General features: G+C 37.3%; 1 protein-coding gene across 1 annotated transcript in view; it reads left to right on the top strand.

Annotated features, from left to right (window-relative positions):
- Positions 1 to 12119, top strand: part of LOC107194087 (protein zerknuellt 1-like) — a 61559-nt gene extending 49440 nt beyond the window's left edge. Inside the window, 2 exon segments of the mRNA XM_015583651.1 lie at positions 10972 to 11175; positions 11379 to 12119. Coding sequence (XP_015439137.1) covers positions 10972 to 11175; positions 11379 to 12119 — 945 coding nt within the window.
- The last annotated feature ends 12836 nt before the right edge of the window (positions 12120 to 24955 follow it).

Raw genomic sequence — 24955 nt, 5'->3', positions numbered from 1 at the left:
TAATACACTTTTTTTTCCTTGTTCATGATCTTAAAAGTCCCCGAGAAGCGAAATTACGAGCATAATCCTTTCGCCGTTTCAAACGAAAGAAAGAGTATTAGCGTCTACGTGAAGGAAAAAAAATATTGTAAAGTGAATAAACACCATACCAAACATTTCAAGAACACGTCTGAATTATTTACTGAATTACAACAAAGATTAGGAAGAATGTACGCACTTTATATTGAATATAACCATATTTAAGCAATTGACTTTTTTTTTAACCTCAGAAATATCGGTAAATATAGTTATTAATATCTGTTATAAATTTTAACCCCTCCTAGGTTCACACGCGTTAATATTCTAATAAGAAAAAGAAAATAAATGTAACTGTAGTTCATTTCACATACAGGCCTTGCCAAACAAATATTAGGTATAATAAAAAGAAACAATATTATGTATTCTTTTTAACATTTTGACTGCCAAGTCACCCATATGTGTTTGACACTATTTAAGTTTAGAACTAAGAGCAGAATTTTCTGGTAAGATGCTGAATAGATTCAATTGAAACTTAAAAGATTCGAGAAGATTCAAGAAATAATCACTGTAACAAATCTAATTTTCGAAGTTTAGATTTCATTAAAATATATTCATTTGACTATGCTAGAACTTTTATAGATGTTGATCGATCCATGTATTAATATAAGGGTGAAAATAAGTACCTTGATTTATTTGTCACTATAGATACACTGGAATTAACAGTAGAACCACTAATGTTGAATATACCTACACTAAACTAAATAATTGTACAATACATCGATATGTATAATATTTAAGTTCAGAACTAAGAGCAGAACTTTCTGGTAAGATACTGAATAAATTATAATTAAAACTTAAGAGGTCAAAGAAATTGTAGTAATAGTCACTTTAACAAATCTAATGAGTGTAATAATAATTGAGTTACAGAATGATATTCAATTCTAACAAACGAACAGTATTACAAACGACAGAATATTCATAATCGTTTTCAATCACCACGTCGCGACACATGTAATTATCTACTCCCGTTCCACAATCTCACCCCAAAAAAAGTGATGTAAGCACAAAAAAGAGAGCACTTTTATTACCGGCCGATTTCACATTCGGTGTAGCTTTTATCTGACGTCCCGAGATCGGTCTGGCCGATAGTCGGGGAATTTATAGCGACTTCGTCGTCATTTTTCGAGGGGTTGATGCCCGACAGACGTCGGGGGTGGCTCGGGTCCCGGAGCCTCCGGCCTCCGTAGCCACTCTCCCGGGGGTAGTTAGTCCATCTGCTCGGTTCTGAGTGCGGTTACCTTAGTAGAGGCCGAACTGTCCCGGTTCGAATGTGTTCGGGGGTAGTAAACTGAAGAAGATCTATCTCGGGGGGTTGGTGTGCCTCCGACTACCGTGTCCATTTGAATAATGAAGAGAATTTTATGCGGACATCATTCCTTTCCTCGTGGTTTTTTTCTCCCCCGAATGGGGGAGGAATTTCTAATGAAATTTCGAGAACCTCGGGATTTCTCCGTGCAACGTAGCGAATTTTTATTTTATGAATTTCAAGAAGAAAATACATATTCGCTACGGAAGTCATTATGACGTTCGTGCAATTTTTAACTGTCTGTTACTTCTACTTTGGAATCGAAATCGTGACAGGTGAAAGAACTAATAATTACTGGACGATATTTAAAGCTGTAATAAATAATGAAAATCCGTATAAACTTCATGGCTACATTTTATTCGAGATAGTTTTCCATATAATCACCTCGCGAATTATCGATTCACACCGATTCCATGCGTTGGAGTAATTTGTCAACGGGCAGGAAATCGATTTCGCGGGGAAAACGCTTTGAACGTTATCGCGAGTACCAGCGGTTTTTCCCTCTTAAACCGTGGTACCGCGCCCTCGTCATGTATATTTCACGGAATGAAATAAATGTAAGTGATATTATTCTTAATTTATTCGCCCGGAAGCTTTGATCCACTGATAATTCGGCGCCCCACGCGAATCCTTTTCGCGTGAAAGTTCTGCGATCCCGCGTATGTACACACTCGTGATACGCTCGTTCTAAGACTAAACTTTCCATGACTGGCTGCCATTCTTCATGTAATCACCGATGTTTTGCTCCTAATTGACAGGCCATATTTTTAAAGTTACATAGTCGGTGGTGTTTCCATTAAACGCTCGGTTGTTTTCGTTCTTGGGTGGTTCTGCCGCGAATATCAAGGCGAAGTCGATCCTTCATTTCATAAGAAACGCTGCTTTTTGTCGTATTTTATCAACTTTATACACTATATACGATCAGAGTAATTAACCCTTTGCCATACGATTTCTTTTACGATTTCACTGGCAAGAATTACTTTATCGTTAATATTTTCCGAGACAGAAAAGGAATTCTATTCTTATATCAAGTGTTACATTTATTCTAATCCATAAATGTTAACACCAGCGACACAGTATTTGACGTCGACCTAAAGAAAACAAATAATATATATGTTTACTAAATTCACTTTGAAATCGTTATCACGTGTCTGACTCGACATTGTAAGGCAAGGGGTTAATAGATATAAGAAAGATTAATTTATGATTAAAAAAATGTGATTTTGTATCTTTTTCTATTTGACTTAATAGCAGCTTTTCATTGACAGATTTCTCGTGTCTGGATGGAATATTAAAATCGAACTTAGCTTCTGAAAAGAGATCGTAAATGATACGTTGGATCTATGACTGTAGCCGGTCATAAAAATGTGAAAAGACTCGGCGACACCCTTTTCGGTCTTTCGAAACCGAACACACCAGACACTGGAACATGACATGATGGTGTCCTTCAATGGGGCCTACGAGTGGTGGACCCTCAATTTCACGGCCGATCGAGCACGAGGCTACCCTCATATTCTCTCCTCGCGATAAGATATTTATATTTATGTGCTTAGACACGCTTCAGGTGCCATGTGCCCGGCGCATATTGCTCACATCGAACCGATACGATCTCGGTTACCGAGCATCCTTTCATGTGAATATCATATAAAATACAGCTTCCTCAATTGCAACAACGTGATTAAGTAATATTCCAAACAATTAGGACGCCGACTGGATATTCTGAAACCGAGCAAGTAGACTATGTCTCGAAAAAATTATTAGGAGGTTATCTTTTTGTAAATATTCAACAGTGTTCATTAAACGCGATGGAACGCTAAACAGAATCACATTAAGACATGAAAATACTGTACACTCTGTAACAATCTACTCTTTAATATGTAGATAAACGAAAAACTATTTTACCATAATATGAATAAAAAAACGGGCAATTCTTGTAAAATGACTCCTTTAATCGAACGCATTACCATAATATAACAAATTAAATGGAATTAATGGGATAAAAGTTTAAAACACCGAAACAACTCTATTAAAAGAATAATTACCCGATACCCATGCAACGGCGACCGTCGCGTCATCGCATATTCATTATTTCTTTCTCATAAAGTTATTTTTACAAACAAAAACTGCCCCTTCATATCGAACTAATTAATTATTCCGCTATGCAATTTCAAGAATATTCAAGTTCTGCATATGTACGGAAATTTATAATTCTACAAATTAATTTACGGAAACCAGACGGAAGTTCTAATCTGCCTCATTCAATAACAGTTTCATTCAACTGAAAATAAAAAGGAAACTTCGTTAGTACTTGCTAAATCATTCTTATGAACGTGATCTGTATGTTAATACAAGCAGTAACTGTTAAATACAATTAATTTAACACAGAGAACCGCCACACCCGTCAAAATTACGGATTGCCGATTTCTCATTTTACGATTATTGAAATTATAATAGTGCTTTTGGCGGAATTTATGCTAGCTTTTAATTTACTATACACTTTATGTTATATATATATGCACATACCCACAAACGTAATATGAAGTACAATTTAGCATAATATAGTATATCATATTTTATGGTTCCACACACTTAAGGTCGCAGTAATTGAAGCATCTACTCTACTAAAATTTGAAATCGATATTAAAAAACCTAACAAAAATAAAGCTACATATCCAAACACAGTAACTTCCTTGTTCACTACGGTACATGTTCAAAATATAGAGCTTAGAATTCAAAATTATATTATGTACGACCAACTGTATATTACTATAATTATAAAATTTAATTATAAAATTTAATTTTAATAGTATATTACTATAAATTTAAAATTTAATTCAGTACACATTCAATACCCTAATCTTAATTAAAAATGTTTCACACGATTGCGTTCGATACAAGCGTGAAACGCCAAGGTGTACGCGACACGTTAAACCAGGCGTTGAAATCACCGCGCAAAACCGTAGCTCCACGCGCTGGCTACAGCAGCCGTGTTCCACGATCACCAATAAATGGGATCTCTGTTCCCAGCGCGGGGCGAAAAAGCGAGCGACCTTGGTGACAGGGGCGATCCGTAGATAACCCTGCTGGTGGTGACACGATGTCACGCAGCCGGTGCGTCTTCTCGAAGGGTCGAGATCCAGGGGTAGCCGTCAGATTAGATAGTTGATCCCCATGACAGATAACCCCGTACGGAGCACGGATGCTGGCAACGGCTCTTAAAAAATATTGTCACGCCGAGATAAACCGATGACACGGTCCGGCACGGGCAACTGGAAGCCCAAAAAGGAGTCTGAGAAGCCGTCTTAAGGGGAGGTGCCTGGTGTAAACAGTTAAAAATGAACGAATTTCTGGGATATATTGTGAAGAAAGTAACATATCAATCTCTTTGAAACTTTGATAATACCTTGTTGTAGAATTAAACTGAATATAAAAATTTTTATTTTCAAGGCAAATTCATAAATATTATTTGTATAAGGACTTATTTACAGCCAGTAAAACAGGTGTTTCATGCCGGGGCATGTAACTAAAAAAATATTGAACCAACTGTCTAAGCCTTGCATGTATATATACTTTAACATCTTATTCACAGCATGAACCGATTTTGAAGTTGGAAAATTCGAAATTGAAAAAATGATGACATTAAAAAAAATGTTACTTTTTTCCAAGTGAAAAATGCTAAGGAAATATGATTTATTGAAATAATAACGTTATAAATGTAGGTGCATGCCGTGAATTAGGCCCGTTTGTGTCATCACTCTCTGTAAAAAATAGGAAAAATTCGTTAAAAATTCCGACTTTCATGAAGATGTTGAAAACACTGTTAGTGAACGATGACGTCACCGAAGAGGATTCCTTTGATAATTGCCTCATTTATATTTTGGTTGCTTGAGCTAATTTTCATTCTGGACCACTGTGGATCGTGGTGGTGTTAGTTAACTTTATTCATTAGTCTGGAAACGTAGTTATTGTATTATGATTAGATTGAGGCGTTCGTGAGATTGTGTGTGATGCAGTAATATGGAATATTCAATACAAAGGAAGTCTTTAATTTACTTTCAACCTGAGAAAATTCATAAGGCAGGAAATTAATTTGTGTTAACACCTGGCCCCTGCGAATTCTGCTACATAGTGACTGTGTATGAAGGTCCGCAGTCTATAATAGTTATAATTATACTGCGGGTTTTATGCATATATAGAATATTTAATAAGCTAAATTTCAGTTTAATAGAAAGTTGCAGATAATTTATTCAGGGTTGCTTTTTTATATCAAACCCACTGGAACCCTTAACATGGTAAATCAATTTTTTTTTGCATCATGTTTCCAGAAAATATTCGGTATTTGTATAAACACCCGCAGCCTATTTACAGTTTGTGAACCATTCCATCAACTCCATTAATAAACATTGATCACGTTGCGTAATAAGAGGGTTCTATAAATAAATATTCTTCTTCCTTCTTATATGAATTCATATAATTAAGTAAAAAGCATACTGTGGTTAAATCAACCATAATCCATTTACAGATTCCTCTCGATTATCGTCCGCCGGGACAATAATCTTGTAGGGAGAAATGCTTCAGACCCTCGTAAATTCGTTTTTCGTTCAAAGCTCAAGCCTCGACAACAAAAGCAAAGGGGCAACAAAGTATGCGCTTGACAGGTTCCATGTCCCACCCTTCTCAATGGTGGGGATAACACTTGGACAATAATCGTGTAGAACAAACCAGACGATAATCGAGATGAGTCTGTATGTAGATGCCCTGTACACACATTGATTTTCCGTTAATAGGATATAATTTTATGAGATAGGGCTTACAAACGTTTATGTATGTTCTAAAATTATAGAATTCACCAATATCATCTTAATTTCGGTGAAGAAAAATGCTGTCGTACTTTTCGCCACGTGTTTACACAAACTGTATTTTAACAATTATTTAACCGTTAATTTATTATTAAATTAAAACCAAGTATTTAACAATATTTTAACAATAACTTCTCCTCAATAGAATATATTTTTACAAGCACTAAGTCAACAATCGTAACTATTCTCTGTAAATAGCAACGTTGCTAATAGTATTTCATCGTCTTCGGTGAAGAAAAACGCCTTTCCACCTTCCGTCGCGACGTTTACACGAACAATGTATACTTAAAAAAATGACACAATAAATCTTCATTTTAAACCCACGATGAACACACGAAACCGGGCGGAATTCTCGTTCTGATATTTACACGGAACGCGGCATCGTGAGAGTGCGCCATTTTCTCGTCCACCATGATCTCTTCCGTTTATATTCAAATGAACCACCATGTTCCGTGCTCGTTAATCGTCGATCGTTGCACGCGTCGTTCGACGATCTCGCGGTATCATTAACATATTCACCGAAAACTGCCGAACAACCTGTCCCCCGGTGTATATACGCGTCGCATCTACGTCACGAAACCATCGTACGAAGAGGTAGCACGCAAGGCGAAACGAAATGGAGCCAGGATATTCTTTAAAAATCAATTGCATGGAAAACGACAAGTGGCCCCTCTTTATTTTCTCTTCGTGTTCTTTTACGACCTGCCGTTCAGAACTGGTCCTCTTTGATCCTCTTTATTAACGTTGCCGTGTGCTTGGTGTCGATTCCGCCGTTGGCAGAACAATTTCAATAACGATCGTACCATTTTTACTACCTCGATTCGACGTCACTTTAATTCCACCCGTTTGATCTAACCAACGACATATGATTGAGGAATCGTCGATGAAGTTACGCTCCAAAGACGGTTTTTGCGTCCAGGACATAAACAGGAAGTTATTGTAGTCCTGGATGCTTTCTTGTGTCAGTATTTTATGATCTATTGTCGTCCCGTCAGGAATACCGATTGGTCGGAACGTTTTATGTTAGTGTTAATGCTCGGTGTATTGGATTGAAGAGTGTGTCATAAACTGGAGGAGACTGAATACTAATCGGGATAATGATACGGTGATTATACCAATGACAAAGCTTGTTAAAGAATTTATAAGGTGATAAATCGTGACCGGTGATTTTATCGGGAACGTCACATTTGATTGTGATTAATGATTGTTATGTAATATAGGAATCGATCACTGTTGGTGAAGCGTCTAAATAACATACTATCTGTAGTTAAATTACGGACATACTTTACATTTTTTTTATTTATTCTGAAATCTAACGATTGCTTGTGAGCAATTTTGATGGTCGAATTTCTATAAACTACATTGTTCATGAAATCCTAAAATAATGGAAGTAGCCTGATTTTTTGTATTAATTGAAGGTTGCTGAACACGATGCTGATTTAATTTTTCCACTATGTACATGTCACGAAGTCTAGCTTTTTCGATATAAAGTTAGAGCAGTTTGACTATTTTCTAGAATTATTCATTAGTTCAATTTTTCTGACTGTATTTCTATCGTATGTAATAAATAGGAATACAAAGAGTAATGTATTTAAGTAAACTATAAATGTAGGATGTAAACAATATCATAAATATTTTGAATAATTTCGATGACTAATTGGCTTGTCATAAATCACGATCGTCCCAACATCTATTTTGTTGACATTCGCATCTTCTCTATCTTACACACACACACATAGAATGTTACATACAATCTCTATTTCATAATTATCGCACTTTCTGTTTCTATAGCAAAAATTTAACAGTTAAATTACCTATTATATTCAAAGGTAGGAACGACATGCTTTTTATAGCTCCATATGTACAATTAAATTAAGTTAATTCAATCATTAATTAAAAATCAAGTAAATCAGACCAAGTACACTCCATCATTTTAGATTATTCCAAATTTTGTTAGAGTAGAAGTTTGTGCTACTTCAACTATGGTTGTATCGGATATTCGTGACGAAAAACGAACGGCTGCATCGTATTTTCTCAGGGTCCGAGAAGCGCCCGCATTTAAAGTGCTTTTTTCCCTGTCCGTTTGGAAAATTTTATGGTCACTATAATCAAGAAACAAACGTGCATGCAAGCGCTTTACACGAAGAAAAAAACATGTTACACTTTTAGTCCGGGCTGGTGATAATCGGTATCGGTAGATCAGCTTGTTAGCAGCTATCAGTCGGCGATAATGTCTACCGAATAGGGGTAACAATGTGGATGCAACCTTTCCCATGCTGCAACTTAATCATGTATTGCAGCTGTCGATCATTATAATTTTTCCTCCGATTTTCTAATAACTATTGAACAACTGCAACACTCGCAATTTATACATATATTTGCTCGTGTCGTTACCATACTGCGGGTACCGCGATATATACATGAATTTTTCGTAAAACTTTTAACGGTTTCGTTTTGTATTTTTCGCTGGTCAGAAGTTATTCAGATTCCCTTGATTACGAACTAACATTTCATTTGCCGTGTAATGTGTCGTATCTAGATTTATCGTTGCGTTAGTGGAAAAATATGCTTAGTCCGCCGAGTATATTTAATCACGGGTTGCGTATCCGAATAAAATTGAATGATGAACGCGCCACGTCTAATTAATACTGTTTATTATTTGTTGGCGATAACATTTAATCGATGATGAACTCGGGGCTGTGACTTATTGCGACGATCTTAGACTGACTCAAGATTTCACGATATTTCAATGCCAATAGGTTCTATAGAAATTCTCTATGTTTTTCGAAAATTCAAGATTATTTGAATACAATTCCTTAATTACTAGAATACAATCCCTCAAACGTTTCTGTCATCCTAAATTTTCATTCTTTAATCCTTGTGCGGTGTTCAGGTTAATTTGGCCCAAACTCCGACTTTAATTTTTAATTATGTTCTTTAGCAGAGAAACTTGTAAATTAATTTAACACAAGTAGTCTACATATATAACGATCAAACGATCTCTAACTATATTTCCTTAAAGAGGTGCCTGGCGTAAAAATGAACGAATCTTTGAGAATTTATTGCAAAGAAAGTATTAAACCAATCTCTTTGAAACATTGAGAATATCTTATTGGAAAATTAAACCGAGTACAAACATTTTTAATTTCACGACAAATTCATAAATATTGGTGAGAAGCATATCCTCTAAAATTTGCATCGCAGCATGAACCTATTTTGAAGTTAAAACATGCAAAATTGAAAAAATGATATTTTTTTTTAAAAATGTTACTAAAACTCTATAAATGTAAAAAACTACTTATAAATGTAGGTTCATGCCGTGAAGAAGATACATTCCTCGGCGCGGAACACCTTCTTTTGCTCACCGACTGCACATAAATCCGTATAACTATAATATTTAAAAATTTCTCACGAAAATAAGAATTTTTGTATTTAGTTTAATTATACAATAAAGTATTCTCAAGGTTTCAAAGAGATCGGTTTAATAATGTCTTCGCAAGAAATTCCCCTAAATCGATTTTAGTTTAAACCAGATTTAATTGAGGGAATGTAACCATTCATCGAACAATGAACAAGGTTTTTACCTCGAATGACTTTCATTATCCCCTCAATCAACTGAAAATTCGTCTACCCAAAGGAACACGTAAACTGACCGTCGTGCAGCTCACAATGAAAATTAAATAGTCCCAGGGTACATTCTATTTCCGTGCAATGGAACACGCTGCCTGATAAAGTAATTTACACCCCCCACCTTCCTAAGAATGTTTCTTTCGAAGTTCCATCAAACTCGGCTAGTTTCGTCTGAAAAATGGCCAACTCTGTGCACAAGCAATTTCATCTCTCTCTCTCTCTCACTCTCTATCTCTCTGATTCGATCTCATTTCGCCCGGAAGGCAAAAAGTAAACAGCAGAAGAAAACGAAGCAACTGTAAGAGCACGTGACGTGACGAAGGTATTGCAAGGGGTTGGTGTGTGGATCTATTGATCTGTAGCTCGCGTGTGAACAGCGCCGCACACCGGCCTCAAGCCACAACTAATGTCTTCATCCTTTTCAACCACCTTTTCAACCCTCCCCCATCCCGTTTTACCTCGTTCCTTCGTACGTACGCTCGCCCTTAGCCGACCGCCGCAGAAATTCACGCCGGCTCTAAATCGTGCTTCACGCCACGAGCGTTCACGCGAGCACGGGGGTAAAGTGTTGAGACTGTCCATGAATCAAGACACTCCAGGGGGTCGTTGGTCCTTCCGCGTGGGGTAGGTTCCTTCGCGTAATTCCGATGTTTAACCGTCGCGACCGTGCCGCCCCTCGAAGTGGTTTTAATTATTCGAAGTAAAGGGACTTGGGGTAATTGGTGATTCCTGAAATGACGAGGATACGTAGAATTTCTCTCGTTTCTATTTATATAACGTCGAGAAGATTGTCCGTATTTAAATATTGATAAGTAGGTTTTAAAAGTGCATAATTAATGACAGTGAATGATCATAAAAGATTGGTAGAACTTCCATTTTGTAGTAACAGAATCAGAAATGTCAAAGGACAAGTGATAATTGATATTTTAATTACTTTAAAACTGGAGAATTTTTCCTGTTTGTTTCTGTCGGGTCAATAATTATGAAATTAATCTCGAGGAATTTACGAATGATAATTCTTTGGAGAATCCGAAAACATTGACTAATATCCAATGTATTCTAAAACATAATTGAACTGTTTGATTCGGTTGTTTCCAGGTGTGGTTCCAGAACAGAAGAGCAAAATGGAGGAAGAAGGAGCACACGAAGAAGGGTCCAGGCAGGCCGGCGCACAACGCTCACCCCCAGAGCTGTAGCGGGGAGCCGATTCCGCCGGAAGAACTGAGAAGAAAGGAGCGAGAAAGGCGGCAGAAGAAGTTGTTAAAGGCTCTCGAACGACAGCAGAGGAAGTTGGCCGCGAAGGTAACATTCAGAGCTCATAGCAACCGAAAACTATCTATCACCTGATACAATTATTTTAAAGTTACTTTAACATGAATAATTCATATACTAGTCAGCAGAGTCTAAACTTTCCAATCCTAATCACACTTTAGCTCTGTCGCCTCACCAAACTCGCAAACCGAGCCGAAAGTATCATACCGAAAAGCGCGTCCTTCTGTTTCCAGGGCATCACAGTCGACCTGTCAACGCTCAGAGCCGAGTGGGAGTCGCGAAGCGCCGCTGCCTCTGGTGGGAGCTCTCTGAACGGCACCTTGGGTAGCTCGTTCGGCCACCTGAGCAACAACAACGAGAGCAGCAGCGTGTCAGGGTCCGGGAACGACGCGAACGAGGAGATCGACGTCGTGGGCGGGCTGGATTCCTGCAGCGAGAGCGGCAGCGAGAGGGTCGATTCGGCGGCTGACGGTTCGGCAGATGGAGAGTGTTACCCAAGACTGTCCAGTGTGACCGGGGACCAGAACGATCACCGAAGAAACGTGAACCAGATTGCCAGCAACCACCAGAACCCTAACTCCAGCCTAAGCCTAGACCACCTGAACCACCAGCAGGGTATCCGTCATTGGGGATTGAGCCTCCTGGAAAGAAGGAGGGAGCTAGTGAACATTAGCAACGCGAGCGGAACGCGTCAAACAACGAACAACAACAGCAACCCGGAGAGGACATCGGTTAAGCAACAGATCAAAGAGGAAGAGGTTCAAAGCAGTAGCATAGATCTATCCGTGAAAGGCAGGGAAGAGAGGAAGAGGCTGAACCCGTTCTCGATCGACAGCCTACTAGGCAATAATCGAACCAGCACACCTGGGATCCACAACGAATACAGAGCCTCGACGCCGACATTGTCGAACGGAAGGGGGTCCAGCAGCCCAACGTCACCGATCTCGGTGCCCACTTCACCATCCACGACGTAGTCATCCTAGAAAACCGACTGCTGAGTCCACGAGGAACGCTAAGGACAAGTTGGTGAACGGTTTGATCGACAACGAAGTGATGGGCCAGTCACGAACACTTATCGAGAACAACGAGACGGTTCAGAGGATCAGGAGACACTTTTAGAGTAGCATCGTAGTATCGCTGGAGGGATCAGAGGTTCTAGGTAATTGGACAGACGAGAGGATCACGTTTGGTGATTACTGTGTTTAGGGGGATGGATTCTGAGTATGATTAGGTACTAATTGCAAATTTGTAGCTCTCCGATTTTACGGATTCGTGGTCGCGATCGGTAAGATTCCTCTGGGATGATCCTGCGAATTAGTGACAGCTCGAAGAATGGGACGAGCTCGCTGACTGAATAGAGGATGGCTTATATCAGTTTCGACATATCTGCATCGAGTGCGTGTAGCGATCATGTTGTCTGTCCCGCGTGTTCGATTCCCTTCTTTGTCCCCGGTAGAAACGAGAATGTGCAATAAACACGAACGGGTTACCCTTTTACGTTCGTTGAACCCTTAATCCATCCGTCGATCGGTTCTGGACATGATTCGTTAAATGCACGGTCGACGATCGACGGATGGTCTAAGAGAGCGTGTGCGAGTGAGACAGACTGCGGCGCGTGTATTTAATGTAAATAGCTCGGAAGTATGAACGGATTCGTATTTCTTTTTTCTTTTTTTTTTTTTATTTAATTCTTGTAGCCGATACCCCAGTGTTCGTCGAGTTCGCGGATATTATTTAAAGCAATAGAGATTTCGCCTGGCACACACACGTGTACATAGAAAGTAAAAAGATCTTTAGGTAGTTGCTGATGAAATAAAGGCGTGGTACAAAAAAAAAAAAAAAAGAAAAGAGACAGCTGATCCGGGATCTCCTCGTTTTCTGTTGCGCGTGCATTTGTGAGGAACGAGATCGATAAGGGAATGAGAGAAAGAGAGAGTGGGAATGTTATGAGATGCCATAAAATCTGGGATGCGAGACAGTATCTACCGTATATTCATTTCAAATATATTAATTTATTCTCAAGACTACATGGTGTTGTTACGTTATCTTGATCCGGCGCCAGATCCTCTTTTATTCCTTTCCATTATTATATTATTGCATCCCTCGAACAGTGAGTATACTGAATCGTGCTATTACAGTTTCTTCCTTGCTTTTCTATGGAAGTGAAAATCCAATGGATTCATTTTATAACTCGAAAATTTTTACTTTTGCAAGTTGTCATTTTTTTGATGGCAAATTGTAAAATGTTCTTACAATTAATAATTATATCCTTCTACGTAATTGGATTTTATTTTGATTCTTCTGTACAGCATATTCTTATGAATATAAATACGAAGGTAAGTGTTATGTACATATGTTTTCATATTAACGCTGTTATGAATACGAAATTGTTCCATAAGTGAGAAATAGTATGATATTAAAGTAAATATGCTATGAAAATCCTTTTAACAGTTTTTGCGACAAATAATGAATTTATTTTTACCCATTACTTTCTCTGAATTAAAACAACTGAATACAGTAAGGACTCGATGAGAGTTGGAGAGGAAGTTCCTCGTGAGAGTTTCTACTTCATCCTCACCACTGGGGTGGGGAGGCCGTGAAATCTGTCAAGCGCATAATTTGTTGTTCCCTGTTTTTCTTGCCGTGGGTCGGACTTCGGACAAACAATAGAATTGTGAGGTGTTGAAATTATTCTTACTGTACAGTCTTTACTGTAGTTGTGTAATTACAGTTACTTGAATGATAGACAGCATTCCTATTTAATTATCGTATAAATTTTATCATAATGATTTTTAGTAACTATTTGCAATCGTCAATATTCATATTTATTACTACTAAATATGTGTTAACACTTGATAGTAGGGATTTAAATATGGTATAAGTCATAAATATTTCTTGACCACGCGGAATTTATTCGCCAGACCACAACATTTTATTTAGCTTTTAATTCTTTGTTAGACCTTGAGCCTTAAAATTCCTGGAATTAGAGAGCAGGTACTCGGGTATACATTCTCTAGCATGCATAGGGTTTCGTCGATGAAAACAATGACCGAGGTCACGCTGCCATTCCGAAAACGAATAGAATACCTTCTAATTCAGTTGTACGGTGATCGGCGCCATGATTACATCGTTTCGTGTTCTAACGTCCGAATCAGAAAAAATTTCAATCGGAATTCTTTCGCAATTTTTTTATGCGATTAAAATAATATTGCCGGATGTAGTTTACATTCGATTACGAGTTTAATATGTTACCGTGTCAAAAACCGAAAGCAACCTTGTCGTAATTAATAAAAAATCTGACAAATCGTTAATCTTCTATGACGTAAATTATCGCTGCATATTAATTTCTAATAGAATAATTGTGTATTAGTTTCTTTAATCTGAAAGTAATCGATCACTCATGTTTTTCTATTAAAAAACAAAATCGTTCTGTGATCTTCGATATCGAGATTTTGTTCTGCATCGGTGCACAACTGAATTCCGATGTAGGCCGATAATTCTCTTTTATATTCCCCTCGTTTATTTCGCGATTCGATTTGCCGTGTAAGTTCCCTTGTTAATAACTGCGATAAGTGAAAAGTGTGATAACAGTGTGCTAAAACAATGAAGAAAATACGATTGCGAGACATCTGGGGTTTGCAGAAGCTTTCGACACGTAAGTAATATTCTGTTTTCTTTTATCTTGATTTCGTGCAACAGACATTTTGTGAATACTTTCTCATTAAATCATTACTCATAGCATTCATGTATGCTAAAAAGTAATATAGTTTCCAGTACTCGAATTAGTGTCACTATTCACTTTAAGTATTGACGTGGCTATATCTAGCTGCTGTATAACTTCGCTCTTTTTTAATATTTTATATAACGTGTTTATATGTTTCCTATGTTATTTTTGGAATTTCTTGATAAATTTTGTTCTTCAAGTGCTCAATTGTGGTCGGTTTCTTAAGTATCATTAAATAAAAATATTTGGAGTGGTTAAATCAGCAGAACAAGGACACGAATCAGTCACCATTTTTTCACATAGGAGGAAATATTTCCTTGAAAATTGCAATGTGTTCATTCGAATATGCATTACATCGATAACCACTTTTTGCCCTATCAGCCATAGTGAGAAAAAAGGTTCTGAACTTTAAATTACACGAACAACAGTGTCAGTAGGTTACCCGAAAGTAATATCTCGAAAACCAGAGGAGATAATTGCAAACTTCTAATGGACGAGGTTTGCGGTTTAGTATATAGAATAATATGGTACTAACAAATTCTCCAAAATATAATTTGTTTATACCAAAAAAATTTCGTATCGATGAAGAGTAGAAATATTTGATACAGGAACATGTAAAATGTCATTTTTTTAAAAGTAGTCGACTTAAATCACTCTGGGTTTGGGGTTCAGGTATAAATAATATTATTCGAAAACATTCGACACGTCCCATGCGTTACTTGACCCAAACGAGAAAGTAAATACATGGATCTTGACCGCATCGGAGACTAAAATTATAATTGATCACTATAGATAACGGGAGGGGGCATCGAACGCGTCGCAGAAAATATTTGCGGCAGCTCGAGATCAAACGAGGCGTCCGTTCGACGTTCCTCGTATCCCCCAGTTAAAGATTTAAATAGTCCCTGACACGCGCGGTTAATTACGCATTTATCGCCTTCAGCCGCGTAAGTCGGCGGTGATTTATAGTGCCTCGGATCGCGGACTGTCTCTGTTCGCCGCGCCGCCATGACTGATCTCGCGATCGCTCACCCACGACCCGATCGCCGCGTGAAAGCTCGCGTTTATTTTAAAATCCGCCCACGACCACCAAGTCATCGAAGGATCCTTTGTTCGTTAGGTCGCGAATTTTCTAGCGAATCGTCCTCGTGTAGGAATTAATAAGGGTAAAATTGGTACTCTCAAAACGCATTGAATATCGATACCCCCCACGCAATCTTTGCTTGACATTATATTATTGTTAATGAATTCGAGACAGCCATGGACGATTCGAGTCGTTCCAGATGTTAATTGGATTCGTTAGAATAAGCAGGATTAGGTAAACGAGGAAAGATTGATAAATAAGAATATTATTAGAGCGTGGTTGATGTGTTTTAATACACTTTACATATTTTGAATTTTTCTGCAACTCCTTGGTATATTATAAATTAGTATTACGATGTAGATTTGCATTTATTTTCTGTTAAAATTCATGAACGTGAAAGGAAAATAGGATGGTAGATCTGAAATGAAAATATAAATAGAAACCAACCTATTGTAATTCTGTTGGAAAGAATATTCAAAATTTTTTATAGGAGTTTCCAATCGGTTGAAAATGTTAATTAAGGCATTTAAAGTTTCCTGTATTCTAGGATTTATTAATTCACGGGATATTAACTACGGCTTCGAATCTATTAATAGGAAAGGAAAAGTTAGTATTTCCAGACAAGTAGTCGAAATCTAATTGGAATGAAACTGAGTGGGTGATGGAAACTTAATTAGTCCACCTTCAATCGAGGCTTAACCTATCAATTATACAATTTTATGTATTTTATGAAGTACTTAGAGAAAGGACCAATAAAAGAAAATCGTGAAAGCAGAATAGAAAGCTACGGCTCGATGTAAATCGTATCTCCCTGTCTCATTATTTGGTCGCCACGAATCACATTATTTTGAAACTAAATATCGAAAGTGGATTGCACGGTTGGAAAAGTTGCTGGTATACAATTTCAAACAGTTTCTGAAAATATTCTTCAATATTATTTCAATGAAATTTCTTTCCAGTTTCGAGAGAAATGTATTCTGGGATCAGAATGAAACGATTACAAGCTACGCTTATCCAATAAAATTGTACGCCAGAAACGAACAAAGACTTTGCACGTTTGTAAATTCACAAAATAGGAAGAATAATGGAGTCATGGGGCGTCCCCATAAAACAAATACCCGCGACGCGTATGAATACGCGATATGAATATGCATACAGAATGATATATCAGCTTCCCGTTGTCGTACATCAAATTTACATAGAAACCGCGCGATCTGTTAATTTTATATATGGCACTCCAATTTAGATTACTTTCGGTCGCGTATTTTTATCGCGGATTTTTCCGCGAATTTTGTTATTTTCTTTCTCTTTTTTCTTTTTTTTTTTTGCATAACAGCGGCACGTGAAAGTTTCATGGAGCTGCGATGCCATTATCGTCCACGGGAAAACGGATATTTATTTCCACGCATCTGCTCGTGACGTCGATTATAACGGGCAGATTTTTTAATGAATATTTATGAATTTAATTTGCAGTTTTCGATTGGGTCGACTGCAAACGCTGGACGTATTTCCGTCGAGAAATGAAATTGATAACACGCGTGGTGCTTGAAAAATGAAAGAATGGCGATTGCTCGTTTAGAAATTAACTATTGGTGAATTTTAATGCCTTCTGTGTGATTATGAAAATAATCGAAAGAGTAGTTTTATTCTTTTCCATAAACAGAGAAACTCTGCAATTTTGTTGATTACTTCATTTGCATAATTTTTACGTTATTTTATGTGCCGCAAGTCTGCTGTATATCATACCAATAGGTTTAACATATGTTTCGTTAATTGTTTCATAGTCAGTGAACAGAAACGAGTAGACTTTCTTTAAAAACTCGCATAAACAATACCCATTACATGTTCTGTCTTGCTAACGATTTCATAAATTCGTCCATTAATCTTCTATATACTAATTGCACAATAGCTGCAGTGTATTACATTAATTGCAGCAATTGTTTTCCTAATTATCTGAGAATTCTTTGGACAAGAACAAACACTTTTTAGTCAAAAAGTTGCATGATTACTATGCATCAGACGTCGTGCTCTGTTAAGTTTGCAGTTTCCAGTTATTTCAATTATCTTTTGTAAACTTCGAGCGTTAATAGTCATACTTTACTCATAATATCATATCATTTATTTTTTGTTAATTAGTAAAATTTTTAATTACCGTATAATGGTATGATTTATTATAAAATCTATTCCAGTTCGATTCAGGGTAATTGCTCATTAGGAACATTTTGGGTTCGTCACATATTAGCTTTTTAAGAGCTGTTAGCTGTCTCAAATGTAATATCATTTGTAATTACATGAGTATACATCTTTGGTCGATCCTTGCTCGATCCTTGGATAATTTTTTATCCATCTTGGTTCGATGTGCAATCAGTCTTTGGTCTATCTTCGATCGATCTTTGGTCGATCTTTGATCACGTCATTAATCGCTCCCTGGTCACGTTATTAATCGATCTTTGAAAGATCTTTTTTCTATATTTAGTCGATCTTTGGTCAATACATCGTCGTTCCTTAGCCGATCTCTGGATACCATTCGATCGATATCTACTCAATATCGACACTAGCTTATAATAATTACTCGTCGTTATATTAATAATTGTCCTTATCAATTGGCTAAGAAATTAAAATACTTAACGAAGAACCACTATATTCAAATAACTCCTCGACAATAGCAAATTACAGGCAGATGTTTAACCTACCATTTCTCAGTGGTATCATAAATATCTTCTGAATATCCATTCCTTACGTACAACCATTCATTAACGTCCATTAATATTCATCTCTTCAATACAGAATTATTCCGCACTTTCCATTCACCAATTAACACAAGATCCATATGTCCCAAACATTCTTCATTCCATTCCCACAATGACAAAATAATCCACAATAAAAGAGTATCTGATATCTCAATGCTTCCATTCTGAAATTAACAATTATTCAGGCACCCAAAGGCGCTAATCTCATGCTGTTTAACCCTAAAACTACCAAACCATCAGTGACAGATTTCTCGTTTCACAATTACTAAAATCATAAGGATTTTTAATATATTATACATAGGATCTTTAATATATTATACACTTTATATCATACTATAGTATGCTAAATTGTATCATTACATATTACGCATAATGTTATATTATGCAATTTAATTTAGTATACATTCAACGGTGGTAATTTTAATGTCGAACACAGAACCTCGACTGTCTAAATTGTTTTACTGTCTTCAAATCCTGCGAATCTGGATTTTTATTGGTTCTTCATGTTTTCAGTTGCGAAATTCAAGTATTCGCTCCAAAAAAAAAAAAGAAATGAAAGAAGCATGTCTGTTTAATATCGACACATCCGACTTCAAAATATCAAGACAAAACATATATTAGTCTCATAATTTTTAAATAACGATTTATGTGTCTGAGTGTTGCAGGGTTACTGAAATTAATTCTTGTTTTCTTATTACGAACCGTTATTCGTTGGTACCAAAGCTGGACCCCAGAGCCAGAGTGTATTAAATCATGCTTAGAGGACAACGAGTCAAAGGTGCGAAAACCTTGTAACTTCGGAACCGTTCGGTAAGGATTGATCAAAAAACAATCGCTACTTTCGAACTATAGAATGGATTTAAGACAAGTATCTATATATAGAAATGGTGAACTTTACATTAATTCCCTATCTGATGAACTTTACACTGTTTTAAAAATATGAACTCAATATCATTTTTAGACTCCAATGCACCTACAATTAAAAACTAGAAAACTTAAAAAGAAATAATTTTTCGTACCAGAAATAGTGAAATATTCGATACAGGAAACATGTAAAACATCATTTTCTAAAAAACTAGATTTAATACACTCAAACTCAGGGGTTAAGAAATATCTTCTTCTACATCCTAACAACTCACACAAAATTAATTCAGCGTGTGAGGTTAAAACAATCACACTGAGAACTTTGCGTCGCAACGAACAGTTTCCACGATTTCGCTCTCCCCTCGATCGACTTTCATCGACGATTGTTTCCTTAATTGTTTCGCGGTCATCAGCTTTGTTTGTCGGGTATTCATGAATTACAACGATAATAATATTATCTATCGTCGAGGGGCCAGGGAGGGGTTCATGCGTTTCATTAATGCCCCACGATGGGCACAGCGGGGGTGTAAGGGGTTAAAACAAGAGGGTGAAAAAAAAGGGGTGGGGGGAACACTGGTTATCGCGTCGCGGACAGCGAATTGTACCCGCTGATCGCGGGCTAATTTATGCGATGGTCGATTCCGTTTCATTCTCACGCGACCGATTGCGCGACTTTTCTTTTCTATAATAACATTTAAATGGCGGAAGCGCGGCCGTAAAATGGTAATTCACGAGCGGCTACCACCGAGCCAGACAATGGGACGCCCATAAATCACTTACACCGCGTGATTACGTGTTTCTGCAAAGCTCTCTCTCTCTCTCTCACTTTGAACAGAGATATTAAGCGCTTGCAGGTTTTTCCGTTTTCTGATTATTCCATTAGAGGAATGAACAGCGGCTTGGTAACGCGTAACACAGGAGCGGTTAATTAGAACTCAGTGAGCTTATTATGAAGATATAACGTTGTACATGTTTGTAGATGGTTTCTAGGGGCGGTGCCTTGAGGAAAAGAAAAGCGGAATGGATAAACAAGGGAATGGACCGGATTCGCTGGTAGTACGGAATGTGTGTTCGGTGGGAAATTACGGTACGTAGACAGAACAATGGGAAAAATAGTGAGATATACGGTAATGGAAATATTTATTGCACCATTAGAATAGTAAACACGTTATCAGTTATATTTTGATTATTGTTAGTATTGGGATAATTAATTTGAACAGATATTTATTGGAAAATGTGCAGCTTACTGTCTTGGGGAAAAATCAGTTGGATAGAAATCATTTTATCAATCGTATTACTGTCAAAATTGTGCGTATCATATATTGGGGTAACTTTGACTTAATCAGGGTAACTTTGTCCCAAGTCAGAAAATCATCATCTTCGATTATATAACTCTGATAATTTACATTAAGTTGATTTTTACGTGAAAAGGTACTTCATGTAAAAATACCCGCAGAAGACCTGCAAAGTCCCAAATTACCATTTTATGACTCTGGGTCATAGTTACTCCTGTATGAGTCAAAGTTACCCCAATTTACGATACTACGTAAATAAGGGTGTTGCAATAAATGTTTCTTAATTTCAGTTATGTCCAGTAACAACATTATTATTTTAATATTACTGATAATAATATATAATGTTACAACTGGTACAGAATATTATGAACGACTTGTGACAGTAAAATGTCCATATCTGTCGCTTCAGCGAATTTTAAGTTACATGAACAGGCTAAAACAAAGTTTAATTAGCAATGAAAATATATTTTGATCGGTACATGAAGCTAGTACATGAAACATTCACAATACTATGGTTCGATAAATGAATTAATTGCCCCTCGATTGATAACATATATCGTGTCGAGTAAGTATTCAATTATTCCACGTAATCTCCTCCTACCCGTCGCAATTTATATCACTTTTCAATTATTATTTAGGACTAAGAAAAAGTTCTAATAAGACAATAGAGAATCAAAAAATATTTGAAATATGAAGGATTAAGTAGTCGCGAACAAAGCACGTACGAATTAAATTTTTATGAAACCGCACCAACAAAGTTGCAATTTGACTCGTGCTCACTCGTGATTTATAGTATTTTGAAGCAATGAGAATGAAACGCCTATAAACGCACCTATCTAACCAGAGGGAAGAGGGGGGAGGGTTTCATGGAAACGTGGACACTTGTTGAAGCAGGGATTCATTCTTTGTTAATAATGCAGGCGAAAGAGCGGCAGAATAATAATGATATAGTCTTGACTCACGCGCTGTCGTCGTCGCGTGGCGAACAATGACCGGCGTATAAATCATAGACGAGGCATGGCATTGCGTGTGTTGTTATTATCGTTCGGGAACAATTTGTATACAACGGCGCGCTCGAATCGCCTGTAAAAATGTTCTCGTTGTGGGCTTCGTCGAATAAATACGGTCTCATTAATTTCGAGTCGGCGAGGGACGTGGATGTGTTAGTACCCCACGTATCAGACGGAAAGAAAATGCCTGGAAATGAAACAATTACGGTGCAATTAACTCTTCAATGTTACATCAATTAGAGGGGCAAGCTTTACCTGTAATGCAAGCTGAGATATTTGAATTTAATAACATTTACATTAGACCAAGTCTGGATGAATTCTTTATTTCTTTTAAACTTAAGAATGTAAACAATTTTAGGGGCTGTGTTTGAACAACCATTCATTTGTGCTTTGCGTTTAAATAAAAATATTTCGATAATTCTAAAAAAAAACAGCGTTCTTTATAATTTAAAATGACACATCTTAGTGGAAGACCCTTTATTTCTGTATACCATAATCACAGGGAACGCAGAAAATACTTAAAATTCATTGAAGACCCTAGACTTCGTAAAATCTGCTCAAGACAAAGTAACTTCGAAACCAAAGATGACTTCACCACTGCACTGTCTCAATTAGCAGATTTCGCGGAATTAAAACTTCCTATCAGTTTATGCAAAAGAGCACGTCGTACTCAGTAATTTACCAAAAGCAACCCTCAATTCGCAACACTCCGTGGCGAACTGCAACGAATCTACCTACACCTTCGACTCAAGATCCGAGATATTCATCGTACCGTTGCAACATTTACGCCCGGCCCCAATGTTGCACACAGTGAGGAACACGAGCCAGAGGAAGGAGAGAAGGACGGAAGAGACGAGGAAGGAGGAGGTAGCCGATTCGAGGATTGACCGGTAATTGAGTCCTCAGCCGGACGAGGGTAGAAAGCAACGGGCCCTGCAAAGCGGTGTTCCTCACGCGACTAATAATATTAACCGCATACCTACGGTCCCCGCACAATGGCCTTTTGTTGCCCGGTTCAGACGTTCCGCGTGAACGTGTGTTGCACACGCGTGGACAGACGCAATCTCCAATGCGTAAATTAACGGAGGGACGACTTATTGTCCCAGCATGTTGCAACATCGTGCTATTTCACGTAACTTATCATTTATCTCCTCTGGGTCTTCGTGGCTTTGTCAGCGCACTTTCAGATCCTATATTAGAGAATTTAGAGTTCAGGGATTTCATGGTTTGGAACGATAACCCGAAATTGGATAAGGCTGAATGTTTGGATACAAAAGCATTTAAAATATTACAAGCCCAGGCATCCAGAATGTTTGGACTGGGAGCAATTAAGATATTTCGAGTCCAGACATTCAGAATGTATGGACCGGGAGCAATTAAGATATTTCGAGTCCAGACATTCTGAATGTTTGGACTGGGAGTAATTGAAATATTTCGAGTTCAGACATTCAGAATGTTTGGACTGGGAGCAATTAGGATATTCCGAGTCCAGACATTCAGAATGTTTCGACTGGGAGCAATTAAAATATTTCGAGTTCAGACATTCAGAATGTTTGGACTGGGAGCAATTAAAATATTTCGAGCCCAGACATTCAGAATGTTTGGACTGGGAGTAATTGAAATATTTCGAGTCCAGACATTCAGAATATTTGGACTGGGAGTAATTGAAATATTTCGAGTCCAGACATTCAGAATGTTTGAACTGGGAGCAATTAAGATATTTCAAGTTCAGACACCCGGAATATTTGGACTTAGGAAAATAAGATATTCCAGGTCCAAACATTCAGCCCTATCCCATGTTGAGTCACCAGTCTAAACTATCATGCTTCATATAACAATAAAGACAATTAAGATGTTTCAATTTGTTTGATATTTGAAGATAAAATTTACTCAGAATATTGAATAGAATGTGTAGGTAGGTAATTTCTGTTCTTGAAAATGCGAGAATACGATTAAATCTGAGGCACATTTAATTCTTCCATAGCCATACGGAAATGTTGAATTATAGAGGGAAAATTAAATGAATTCAGTGACCTGTAGTTTTTTTTAAACAATTCACACTGCGAAGTCGAGATTTTCGTTCCACACTGTAAGATTCTTTCCTTGGTTCCACTTATACCTTTGTCTTCGTAGTAACTATCTTTTATTCATTAATTCCCTTGCTGTTATCGTCGGATACGAACGTAGTCATTTAGAGCTGCTCCCTTTCATGTTCCGACTCTGTAATTATAAGTGTATCTCGGTTGATACTGTCAATTTATGCATGTGGCTCAGTGCCGAAGTAGACGAAATGCGCATAATCACCGAAGTTCATTCGAAGCACATTTATTCTTGACTTTTGTAGATTAAATATTAATCATCACCTATATTCCTATTTGCACTATAATCTTTTTCTTCGACCATGCATATTTGGGGCAGTGCAACTTTCAACTGCAGAAAAACTTTTAACTACAAATGTCGGTGACTCGTCCACTAAAATTTGATGTATTCGGGAATCAAGTACTCTTGAACACTTAGAGAATCTAGAATTAGAAAGAAAGCTATGCATTTCACTGCAACATAAAATTGTGTTGAATATACAGTGTAGTCCATTTAAATAGGGCCACCTAAATACCTCCTAACACTTCCAATTGTGATGATACAAAAAATATTTTACACACAATTTGAATAGTATCAAAGGACCAATAAGTTGCAAAAATAATTTATTCGAACTATATATTTCAAATTCCTTATCCTGTTTATGTAGGTGCACAGATATTTTTTGCCTCATTCCTATAAATTATCCACTAATTCAAGGTTTCTCCTCGATTATGCGTAATTCCGCGCAGCCTCAGTGTATAGTATCAACCGTCTTCGCGCTTACTCGGCAATTTTTGAATTTAATAGTGTGCTGCAACGCGATTTCTTAATTAGCCTCCACCAGTCGGTTTCGACGAAAATTCTGAAAAAAACTTCGCCGCAGCGTTACCAGGGACGACTCTTCCCCGGCAATTTACATACGAACTTCATTAATATGTATGCGTTAATGCTCGCCAGCCAACGGAATACGAAACAATTAGAAATGGTTAGAGCCTGTGTAACAC

The sequence above is a fragment of the Dufourea novaeangliae genome, unplaced genomic scaffold, assembly GCF_001272555.1.
Source record: "Dufourea novaeangliae isolate 0120121106 unplaced genomic scaffold, ASM127255v1 scaffold21, whole genome shotgun sequence".
In the NCBI taxonomy this organism is placed as follows: domain Eukaryota; kingdom Metazoa; phylum Arthropoda; class Insecta; order Hymenoptera; family Halictidae; genus Dufourea; species Dufourea novaeangliae.
The sequence above is the reverse complement of the archived record's forward strand: the minus strand, read 5'-3'. Positions and strand labels throughout refer to the sequence as shown.